This window comes from Oreochromis aureus, linkage group 5, assembly GCF_013358895.1.
Source record: "Oreochromis aureus strain Israel breed Guangdong linkage group 5, ZZ_aureus, whole genome shotgun sequence".
Lineage (NCBI taxonomy): Eukaryota > Metazoa > Chordata > Actinopteri > Cichliformes > Cichlidae > Oreochromis > Oreochromis aureus.
Genome location: NC_052946.1, coordinates 1938817 through 1951694, shown reverse-complemented (window position 1 = coordinate 1951694; position 12878 = coordinate 1938817). Strand labels below are relative to the sequence as shown.

General features: G+C 39.4%; 1 protein-coding gene across 1 annotated transcript in view; it reads right to left on the bottom strand.

Annotated features, from left to right (window-relative positions):
• Window positions 1-77: 77 nt before the first annotated feature.
• cadpsa (Ca2+-dependent activator protein for secretion a) overlaps window positions 78-12878 on the bottom strand; it is a 378183-nt gene continuing 365382 nt past the window's right edge. The window contains exons 27-28 of the mRNA XM_039611943.1: window positions 7173-7277; window positions 78-3785 (exon numbers count right to left, since the gene is read on the bottom strand). Coding sequence (XP_039467877.1) covers window positions 3612-3785; window positions 7173-7277 — 279 coding nt within the window. The 3' untranslated portion in view covers window positions 78-3611. The remainder of the gene's footprint in view (window positions 3786-7172; window positions 7278-12878) is intronic.

Sequence of the window (12878 nt, the reverse complement as noted above, 5' to 3'; positions counted from 1 at the left end):
ACAGTGAAGACAAAAATAAATGAGCTGTAAAGTTCTTTCTACACTTCCAATGACTTTTATTTAAATCTTCTTGGCCTCGGTGGATTTTTCAAGAAGGCAGAAGGCGAACCCCCTAGTAACGTCACACATGGAGCAAAAACACTTTGGGAAATAAATACCAGGTCCATGCATTTCTTACATACAGGATGACACATAACTCAAGGTAGAGTAAAGAAAACAACTGACAAAAGCAAAGTTCTAGGAAACTTCATTTCTTATTAAAATGATGATTAACTCCCTCATAGATCCTGCAATAGAGCCTTGGGGACATATGGGAAACTTGGTTTATCTAGAACAAATAACAAATGGCAAATAAACTGTATTATTTAAACAAACAGACTAAAAAAAAATTGCTCTAAAATTTAAAATGTGAAAAATGTTGAAAATTGCTCTAAAAGTGTGATTAAAAATCAAACTACAAGTGTATTGCTGTACTATATGCATTAACCAAACAAAGTTAAGAAAAGCCAGAGATGCAAGATTGATGTTCAAACCAAAGCACGTAATGCACGCAGCTGTGCTGCACATATATTTATCTGTAGGCTGTTTAACCAAATACTTAAATAACTGGCAGTGCATCATTTACTTTGTAAAGGACAAAAAAGTGATTGTGTGTATTGTGATGACCCTGGCACTCACAAAGGGTTTTCTTCCAGTTCTACTGCACAAAACACACACATACAGATATTTTACACATTATTCCTTCACATTTTTTATGGCCACAATTTCAAGCCATGCAAAAACTCTGGGTGCACTGACAGATTAATAACATTTAGGTGTGCCTCACTGAAGTCCAACAACACATGTTGAACTGATTATGCACACCATATTTTATGTACTTTCTTGTTAATGTTCAGGGACCATTCATAACCCCACACTTTATTTTATTTTATTGATTTTTCCAAAATTTAAATAAACAAAACCAAAACATACAGTTGTACTCTAACAGAACAAGCTCTCCACCAGCTTTCTGTTTGCTCCATCTGTGACCTATAAGCCATTTTTGTGCACGGCAAATACATAATAATAGCATATTACTTAAATTTGACATCTTGATTTTTTGCTACATGCAATCTTTTTATTTCACTGTTGTTTAGGCATTATTTAGGCACCAAGTTTAGCAATAAAAGAAAAAAGAAAGTAGCTTTCAAGGCTAGCTCTGCCAAGATGCAATAGGATGGGCCACAATGGGTGGAAAGCCGAATCCATAATACTCGAAACTTTTGGTTCCTGGAGTATAAGTACATTAACATAAATGAGCTCCTTAATTTTGGTTCACCAGTCTGTGCACGTAGATAGCACGCAACGCAGTTTGACTGATAAATCAAGAGGTCAGCTCTCTCTTCACCGCAACAGTCTGATGCAGCATCTGCATTACTGCCGCTGCGGCATACAATCAAGCTCCCTTCTTCAGTCACGTGTGAACAAAACCCCAAGATACTTAAACTCCTCCATTTGGGGTAGTAACTCGTCCCTTAATTGGAGTAGGGACCCCACCCTCTTCCAGCTGAGAACCATGGCCTAAGACTTGGAGGTCCTGATTCTCATTCCCAATGACTCACACTTGGCTGATGAAGCCAACAGAAACACATCATCTGCAAAAAGGAGAGATGAGATTCTAAGGCCACAAAAGTGGATGCATTCTGCCACATGACTATGCCTAGAAAATCTGTCCATAAAAGCAACAAGCCAGTGACAAAGGGTAACCCTGGTGGAGTCCAATACACACCAGAAATTACTTATTGGCGGCAATGCAAACCAAGGTCGTGCAATGATTATTATTAGATCAAACAGGTCATAGCAATGACCAGACCCCACATACTCCAAGATACGCTGAGAGATGTGGTCAAATAACTTCTCAAGGTCCACAAATCTCATGTAGGCTGGTTGGGCAAATTCCCACGCACCCTCAATCGTCCTTGAGAGAATAAAGAGCTGGTTCAGTGTTCCATGAAAACCACAACCACCGCATTGATCCTCCTGTATCCAAAATTCAACTAATGGACAAACTCTCCTCTCCGGTCCACAGTCCCAGGGAGACTGATTCGGTGTGATTTCCCCCCTATAGTGTGGGGGAATCACACCGAATGGAGACCCTCCAGTCTCCATTCAGTGTTTACTGCTTTGTTCTATATTTGGTTTTCTGTTGGTGTTTATATATTCACACCTTATTAGTTTAAATTATTTGGATTTTCCTACTTCTTTTGTCTTGTTTTCCTGATTAGTTCCACCTGTGTTCCCTACTGTTTTCTATTTCCCCATTTACCAATGTCTATATTTGACCTCCCATTTTTGTGTGTTTGTAGGGTTTGTTCTCTGTGTGTTAACCTGACTAACCTTACTGCCATTGCCTCTATTATTTTTTGACTTTGTTTTTCAACTGTCAGCTGGATTTTCTGCGTCTTTATTTAAATAAAGGTCCATTATTAAACTCTGTCCTCCGAATTCACATTCTCCCCTTCCATACTCCACATGACATTTAGATTGTATGTGACTTACTGGATAGGAATCATTTGGTTCATAGACTGAACCAAACACTTGTAATGTTGAACCTCTAACACTTGTTACACCCTGAAAATTTGATACAGATCCTATCATGTGACACCAGTTAAAACTACTAACGACAGGGTTTCTAAAGATGTATTCAAATTCATATTTTTTGTCAGTGTCCACCAGTCTTGGTGTTGATAATGTGCTGAATTTCTTTTGTTGTCTGACATTTGCTGTTGGCAATTACAAAGCATGTTTTAGAGCTTGCAAAAAACAAACCGTCACTGTCACATCCTATAACATCACATAATATAAAAAAATACGTTAATTTGATTTTTCTTTGCTGAGAAATGATGCTGAACCATTACAAAGGAAGAAAATTTAAATCACTTTCACATCTTGTGCAGCAAAACAAGTTAATTATTTTTTCAGTATAACATAGCCATATCATATGGAAAGAAAATTGTTATCCATACTGCTGGAAAACCTTCTAAAGGTTTTAATTTAGCTGTTTTGGGCCAGGTGAATACCAACAAATAAACATCCATATTTTCTTGCGAAATTTCCATTAATCACAATGTGAATTTAACAGTGCAAAGTTAATCCTGCATTTGCAGGCAGACTTTGGAATAGACAGACACATGTATTAGCTTTACTGTTTTTCTTGGAATCACAGTATAATGGCATAAATCACTTGAGAGTTTTTTCCAGCAGAAGTGCAGAAACAACACTATGTATTTCTAAAGTATAAACAAGAACAGAATACAAAGACTAAATAATTAATCCAAAAAATAATTTAGGTACTAGCCTTAATTATTTGGAAATTTAGCTTTGAGGATTTTAAGTGACGATTATTGACACACTTGAAAGTGTTTACAGATGCATAATAATATAAACATAATAATAAATGTCATAAATTTAACAGAATTGTGGAAGTACTGGCAACAGAAAAAATAAAACCAAGCATTGGAGGGAACAGGCCAAATTATTTTCACTCTTTAGAAGGGCTATGTGGGCTGTCAGGCAATATACCCGACCCTTTGAAAAACGTTGAAATTATTACAGTTTTCAACTCTTTTGCTCTAGTTATCGTTATCTTCTTCATCGCTGTCCTTCATTGAAATGCCTTGCATCCCGCCTTCTTTCACCGATGCCGTGGCTTCTTCCAAGGTTAGTCGGTTTCTTACAGTTTCGTACATCTTAGTGTTTAGTGTAGAGTCCAGTACACCTTGAAGGCGGAAGTCACGGTACTTTTTCTATCTCAAACAGAAAAATCAGAAATGGTTAGCAGAGATATTTCTGGCTTCACAAGAAATATAAAAAAGCATGTCAGCTGATCGGGTTGGTGAGTCAATCCCTGGCTCCTCCACTTAGCCTCTCAAGGTGTTAATTATAAAAATCATCAGGTCCTGAGTCGGTCTTCAAATTAGATAAACAAAACTTTAGGTGAACATCAGTACATCTTATTAATATGATGATGATGATGATAGTGGTGCCCTGTTCAGCTGCAGCTGCATTGGCTGACGATAGCACCATTAAAGTCAGCTTAATCAATAAAGATCCGCAATGCAGTTACTACAAACTAATATGTGATTGTCAGGCAATATCAGACATAAGCAAATTGAGCAGTTTAGATGTGGTAGATGCGACCACTCTGGATCTTCTACATAGGCTCGGGATACTACGCCGGCTACTTCCAGGAAGCAACTGAGCTTTGCACCAGTAACATCTGACAGAGGAGGAGACATAGAGTGGGGCTAACTGTTAAGCTAAAGGCTAACCTCTGTAAAAAGCTGCATCCATCCATCTTGTTTTTTAACGTCCACCCCTTGGAGAATAAACTGGACTATCTAAGGCTGGACTTAACTACACAACATGACATGAGGGACTGCTGTGCTAAAATATTTACAGAGACTTGGCTGAATCTCTATTTCTGACTAAACCGTTAGCATGGTGGGGTCAACAGGGTTCCAGGCAGATGCTGTAGGAGAAGGAGTATTTGTAAATCATGGGGAGGCAGTGTTTCCATATACACAAATAACAACTGGTGCAAAAATGTGAACATGTGAACAGACTGGAGGGCTCAAATCACCAATTCCTATACTAACTAACTAGATAACCTTGTCTACCTCCTGAGGCACCACTTACCCTTAGACTTAACTAAGTTAAAATAAATGCATTTTGCATTTTTAATGATTGCACTCAACTGATAAAATAGATAGAAATAGAAATATTTAACATTTTACTTTCATCAAAATATTTAGCATGAAAAGTCATGAAATATGTTTTATTTCTTTGTTCTTGGCAATATATATACTAATAGTATATATTAGTACTGTCAAAATTAATGCGTTAACGCAAATTAATCCATCACAGTTAACGCGATTCAATTTTTTTAACGCAATTAATACATCTGGAGTGCAGAATGACTCAAAGTACCTGAAATGTCTCTGTCAGCGCATTTCGGGCAGTTTGTCCAAGTAGAGTTACCTTCGCACATGTGCAAATGGGCAGTAGATGTGGTAGTGATTGGCAGCTGAACTAATCAACTCAATATGGAAGATGATAAATGCACATTGACCCAGTCAACTGACTGACCGAAAGTATTATGCACATTGTGCAAGAAGGAATTTTCTTTTCACTGAAGCACTTCCAACTTAAAATATCACATTGACGCGAAGCAAACGTTAGCCAGGGATGCTGCTAGGAGTTTGGCTAACGTGTCACCCAGCTTGGACAAACCACTCACGGAGCATCGGGGGCTCAGTAAGTCTACCTCGGACATATTGACTGACACAACTGCAACAAACTGCAGACCTGTTAATATCGTTGTGAACACGTGCTTTACACAGCTTTGGTTCCTTGTTTTAAGGACTTGAAGTGTCTCCCCAAAAGTGACAGAGAGAGAGTGGATAAATGTTTACAGAGTTTTTTGTTAACATGAATGTTCAAGATGTTCAATAAACATGTTAAGCGAGAATATTTTCCCTCTTTTCTCGAGTCTGTTTGCTCATGCAAAATGAAATGCGATTAATATAGAATATAAATCAGGGGCGATTCTAGGATCAGAGCTTTGGGGGTGCTGAGCACCCTGAGAGCTGCGCAGCCAGGCAAGATAAACTTTACTCCTTGGTGCATTTAAACCCCTGTTCCTCCCTGTCCTTGTCGTCTGTTGTCTTCGTCTCCGTTATCAGTCATCATAATTTTACCCTCTCTGTGCAAGTCTGCAAATTCCTTTATTAAATCATAAGATTCTTAAATTCATCAAGTCTCTCTGTGCCTGGGTCCTCGTCACAAAATAAATGAATAAATGTACAAAATATTAATTAAAAAAATGATAAAAATGGAGGCAACTTTGCCTGTTGTACAGTGTGTTAAAGATCTTTACTGCAGATACTACTATGGCTCTGCAGATTTTTTTCTTTTATTTTAACTTATGTCGCCTCACCTTGAGGTTGGCAAATCTGTCTATCATTTTTTGGTGGTCAACTCCCTCAAGCAGTTTAACAGTTTCTGTTTTGCCTGTACTGTTCCCTGTCTGTTTTCTTACCTGGTTCTTCCTGACCTTGTACTTTCTCCTCACGTTCCCCTCTTTCCTCTCTCCCTCTTTGGACTGACAATCATTTTTGGGGGTGCTTCAACACTAAAAGACCCTGGGCTAAAAACACCCCTGATATAAATCAATGATATTTAATCGTGAATTATCAAAATTAATCCACTGTAACCCTGTGATGAATCTGATTAAACATCTTAATTGTTTGACAGCACTAATATATATATTATATATTAGTGTATACTTAGCTATTATTATATAGGTTTTTTTTTAACAGTTGCATTTCACAGGAGAGAACCTGTGCTAAAAAAAACTGAAGAAAACTATTCAAATTATATTTTAATTTAAGCATTTAGCATTCCTTGTGTTTATTCTGCATTTATTTCATTATACTGCATAAATATCAGTTACAAGCGTAAATATAAAGTTGAAAAAAAGTGATTGCAACCAGGCTATTGATCAAGTAATTGTGATTGCAAATACAGAAAATTGTGAGATTAATTAGTTAATTTTTTTTATCTATTGACAGCCCTAATATATATATATATATGTGTGTGTGTGTATTAGGGCTGCTGAGGTGGCAGCCATTTGACTCATGTTACAGCAGTTCGTGAATAAATGAACATGGTGCAATAAAAGTACTTTTAGAAGTACGTTTTTTCAAACACGTTACTTCAGTTTTATTTACTTGAATAGGGTTGGGGGTTGCCACCTCAGCATGCAATCAAATTCTATAGTCTTGCTGATGATATTCAGGTGTTGCAGCAGGGACACATAGACAAGTTTCAGGACACCGGCCCTCGAGGACTTGGAGTACCCTATTCAGATAAGTCAAATGGGGCATGCTTGAATCAGACACCACGCAAACACTGCAGGGTCATCGTTTTTTCATGGGCACAACCACTTGCTCAATTCTGTCGTTAACCCACAAATACATTTTCCTTACAATTGTCACAGTATTTAAGGGAAAATAATCAGGCTAAGAGTATAAGATCTATTGCCCAGAAGCAGTGTTACAACAAAGGAAAACTGACCAAAAACCAATTTCCTTACTTTTTTTGCTGAGTTTATAATAGCAAGTAATTCTTACCTTGACAATCCTAATGAGAACCTTCAACTGATAAACATGGAGCTGCAGGTCCACACGGTCAGTCAGCCACGTTCCTATAAGGTTCATTGTGCTGGTGTACCATTGCTGTAAAATACACACAAACATACAGCACTGTAGTGTCCAGTGATTCTCTGTGAAATGCACAATTTTAGCTCTAAACAATTCAGTCGACTTCTGTAGAGATTATTGCGATGGTGCTTTTGGCTGAAAAAAAAGGATCATGTCATCCTTCCTGTGTACTACTGAAAAGGCGTTTACACACTAAACGTGTAAAATCTATTCAAATATTTTGTGTGTTGGACTTACCTATTCTTAATGCAGCTGTTGACCCTAGCTGCGTAATTTCACTGGACGAATTACCTGCATTTTTTTTTTTGATTACTCAAATCCAAATACACCAATCTGACGAATCAGATCACTGCATTTTCAAGCGCAGTGGTAAATAATCCTGTTTCAGCTCAGACACACAGCTACTCTACTCCAGATCAATCAGCTCTCTGAAATGATTTCTCTGCCTCTTTATATGAGGTCCCACCTCTGCTGACAAAAGTCCAAACTGCTCTCCTGAAATACGTATGAAAGCAGCTTCATTTCCTGGATGAAACAGTGAAATTCTCCCTGCTGCTGACTTCTTTGATACAGAATCTCAGTTTCTTACTTTTCTTATTTAGAAACATCAGAACCAGCTCATCATACTTAATGTTAACTTCATTTTTTCCACAGTACGTTCGGTGTGTGTATAGGTTATATCATGAGTTTGGATGTGGAAAAAACGGAATTTCATGTCAGTTTTTCGCAACACGTTTAGTGTGTAATGATCTTGAGACTGAGGATTTGGAGGAATACAGTATGATTCTGTTTAATCCACAACAAAAGTCATCTCTTTGCATCTGCTCTATGAGGTGATTTGGTACAATGGGCCTGATTATTTACAACCTTGTATGTGAGGGGCAGGATTTTGAATTCTGGATTTAACAGGAAGCCAATGAAGGGAAGCCAAAACAGGAGAAATCTGCTCTCTCTTTCTAGTCCCTGTCAGGACTCTTGCTGCAGCATTTTGGATTAACTGAAGACTTTTCAGGGAGTTTTTAGGACATCCTGATAATAAAGAATTACAGTAGTCCAGCCTGGAAGTAATAAATCCATGAACTAGTTTTTCAGCATCACTCTGAGACAGGATATTTCTGAATACATGGGATCAAATGAATGAAGGCTGCCTTACATATTTGCTTACTGTGCTTGCTGAAGGACATACACTACAGAGCCAAAGGTATTCGCTCACCTATCCAAATAATTTAATTCCGGTGTTCCAATCACTTCTATGACCACAGCACAGTGTGAGCAGATGCTGAGGTGCATAGTGCACACAGGTTGGCAACTGTCTGCACAGTAAGTTGCTTTAGAGCTCCAGCCTTCAGATCAGCTCAAGAACAATGCATAGAGAGCTTCATGGAATGAGTTTCCATTGCCAAAAAGCTGCATTTAAGCATTACATCACCAAGCGCCATGCAAAGCACTGGATGCAGTGGTGTAAAGCATGGCACCACTGGATTCTAGCAAAGTGAAGATGTCTTCTCTGTAGTGACAAATCATGCCTCTCTGTTTTGCAATCCAATGGATAAGTCTGGGTTTGGCAGTTGCTAGGAGAGCAATACTTGGGTTAGGGTTAGAGAGGGGGTTATGTTGTGGGGTTATTTTTCAGGACTTGGGCCCAGCCCCTTAGTTCCAGTGAATTAACTCTTAAAACTAATTTCATGCTCCCAAATTTGTGGGAATGGTTTGGGGATGGCCCATTCCTATTCCAACAAGACTGGAGACCCGTGTAAATCAAGGTCCATAAAGACATGGATCAGGATGGGGATTTTGTGTGATTAAGAATGGCATGTGATTCAAGCTTTTGGGAATATAATGTATCAAGATAAAAATGACAAGATTGCTGACAATGTTACTAGAAACCAAGGTAACACCATCTAAAGTACTTATAGTTATATGCTCTAAGATTTATAGGACCTAGTACAATTCTCCCAGTTTCGTCAGAATTTAGAATTAGGCAATTAGTGGTAATCCGGGCCTGTCTTTAAGACTTGTATCGTCTGTTTTCATGGATAAATAAATGCTGCACTGAGGTCCAACAGTACAGCACAGATGAGGAAGAGGCCAAAGGAACAATGTTCCTCCACTTGTGGTAGCAACTTATTCCCTTCCTGGAGTGCTCCAGCCACCCTTTCCTGGCTGAGAATCATGGCCTCAGACTTGGAAATGCTATTTGTCATTCCCACTGCTTCACACTCTGTTTCAAACAGCCCCAGTGCAAGCTGGAGGCTGATATCTGAAAAAGAGCTACATTATCCACCAAAAAAAAACAGAGTTGCGGTCCTGAGGCCACTTGGCTATAAATGCTATATATGAATAGAATTCAATTCAAATTGGATTTAATGAAATTCACCTCTCAGGACTGCTGAGCCCCCCATTATGATTGGAGAAATAGGGCAGAGAAAAAATTCAAGTCTACTGCAAAGAGCAATGTGACTGATCTGAGATCAGTTAGACCTGCACTTCGCATAGAAATGCAGCTAGCATTAGCAAGTAAATGAATTACAGTCATTTAGCATCGTAACGGAAAAGTTTCCCCCTACATCACATGTTACCCTCTTGGGTAACGTGATTTAGGGAGGATGGTTTTGGAAAAAGTTCTTAATTATTCATTTAGTACAACAGCAAGGAACCATGATGGAGAGGGGACAGGAGCTCTAACCATGGCCATAAAACAGGCAAGTTGAACAGGCTTGGCAATCGTCTTAGCAATTGGTTCTACTTGCCTTCCTGTAAAAGTTACAGCACGGCACTGGCTAGACCAGGGGTCTGCAACCTTTTACACCCAAAGAGCCACTTGGACCCGGTTTCCACACAAAAGAAAACACTGGGAGCCGCAAATACTTTTTGACATCTAAAATGAAGATAACACTGTATATATTGTTTTTAACCTTTATGCTTTGTGTGAACAACTAAGGTGTGCTGCTTATGAAATCCATGAAGTGCTACAGAGAAAATTAAATTATATTTATGTAATCAACACATTTTGAACTCTTAAAGAAATATAACAAAAGCAAAGACACCCAGCTGAACTAAAATGATCCAGCAAACAAAAGCTGTTGTCAGCCGCCACCCTTATATCGCCTTTGGGCTGTTGGAGCCTTGACCTGACTCTTAAAAAATAATTGGAAAAAAGCTCTATGCTGCTAAAAGATGAAAAATAGATATTTGCAAAATTATGTATTTTACCTGGTTAATGCGTGCGGCGGGGCGTGGTTTGCAGCACCGCTGCAGGGGAGGCGGACGCACCTGAGCGACACCCGCAATCACGCCTCGCTGCCTTTACGTCTGCGCTGTGTTGTGTTGTTGGTGGTGTATGTCGGGCTGTGAGCTGAAAAGCTACAGCCGGCTGTATGCGTACAGCAACCGTGTGTGAAAAGTGCTCAATAAAGAGATGCTGAAAAGCGTGTTCATGGAAACATCGTCGGGTCTGCCGTGATGTGTTTACAATGGGACTTCTGCTCCTGAACCTCTGCGCACAGAGTCCGCAAATCGGGGCTATACGAAGTCAGTTTACGCAGGACTGTAAGCCGTCATCTGTCAGGCGTGAACGGTGTTTGTCTTTAACATAGTTCACGGTGGAGAACAGCTGCTGACATAATGTGGATCCGAAGATCCATAATTGGCCTACCTGGGGTTGAAAGTCTCGATAAATGCATGGCGTTTGGGGGGTACACCGGCTTCCCCGAGTGTGACTCTTATTTTGAGCGATGAAAAAATAATAGAATATAATTTTATTTTTATATTTCAATATCACAATAATCTTCCAATTTAGAACTACGAGTTAAAAAGAACTAACATAAAGAAATTACACTTCAGCTAAATACTTCTAATTTATTTGCCCAAACCAGGCGGAGCCGCACTATAAGGACTAAAGAGCCGCATGCGGCTCCGGAGCCGCAGGTTGCCGACCCCTGGGCTAGACCAAGAGCTTAGGCTGGAAAGAATGAAGAGCAGGTTTGGGTGATTAAGGATAAAGATGAAAATGTATTAATGAATGAATAGAATGTGTTGAGCAGATGGACAGAATACTGACAAACAAAGGAAATGAGCGAGAGAGAAAGAGGAGAATGGATGGATAGTAAATCAGGAATAATGTAGAAGAATAGAAAAATATTGCCTGCTCTGATGAATACCAGTGTCTGTTGGAAGCTTGGTATGCTTAGGATTTTGCCTAAAATCATGGCTACCTGCCTTGTAGCAGTGCCTTCATGGTTGTCTAATGGTGTGGAGATTAACTTTTTAGCTCTCTTTGAGCCTGTTAGGTACACTGTGTTGTGTAAACGGTGTGTGAGCTGGACATGGATGATGGAGATCTTGGGCTGTGCTGGAACAGTTGGGGAGTACGGGCACAGCAACAAATAACTGATTTGGGGCTTGAAGACACTGACAGGTGCTTTGATTTATGCTGTCTCTTTACTTCCGACAGGAAGCATAAGTTAGCATAATGATTAGCACCTACTAGTCATTTCTGATAAAACCTTCAGAAGTAATCCTTATTTTAATGTACTCTAATACCTAGCCTCCAGTAACTTTGATAGGGGAATACTGTCTGGCTTACATTTACATTTGTTTGTTTTCAAGTAACTAAATTAGCCAAGTCTTGGTTTGTTTTGTGATGTCGTTTACTATGTTAGTAATGATTTTAAAAAATAGCACACCTAGAAGCTATCCCAATCAAGACTGAGAAAACCACTGGTTTTAGTATTTGTTACTTTATCCATAGCCTTCCACATCATGTAGCATCAAGGTAGCATCCATCCACCAATTACATCAGTATTTCCATTTTCAAACTTGCATTGACTTCTTGGCTTAGGCAAACAGTGAGCTCTGTGAGGCACAGTGAGCTCCGAGCACAGCAGCTGCAGATGTTTCTCTTTGGGCCCTTGCTGGTGTCAGCCTAATTGATGGACAGTGATGAGTGTAGGGTGATACTAATACAAGCCGACTCACTTTCAACAGTCAGGGTCACAGCAGAATGGATGGGAGTCTGGAGAAGAAAGGGAATAAAAATGAAGGGGGAGGGGGTATATGCATGTTTAGGGGGAGGAAATGAATATTGAATATGATAAATTACTTGATTTGAAAGAAACATAAAGAAATAATTTTGAATTTAAATATATATTAAAATGTATATGAAAACCCAGCCAGGTTCAAACCATAAACCATCTTGATTTCAGCCAATAGTAGTAACCAGTACACCATTGTGCCACTCACACTAGCTAGTGTGTCTAAAATCTCCCATAGCTTTCACTCTGGCTGGGCAGCACGGTGGCACAGTGGTTAGCACTGTTCCCTCACAGCAAGAAGGTCCTGAGTTTAATTCCACCAGGGGGCCAGAGTCTTTCTGAGTGGAGCATGTTCTCCCGTGTTCGTGTGGGTTCTCTTCTGGTGCTCTGGCTTCCTCCCGCAGTCCAAACACATGCAGTTTTTGTGGACAGGTTAATTGGTAACTCTAAATTGCTCATAGCTGTGAATGTGAGTATGAATGGTTGTCTGTCTCTATGTGTTAGCCCTGCAACACACTAGTAACCACTCCAGCTTTGTCATATGCAAGTTAGCACAGGGCCAACATTGCAATGAAATGTGTTT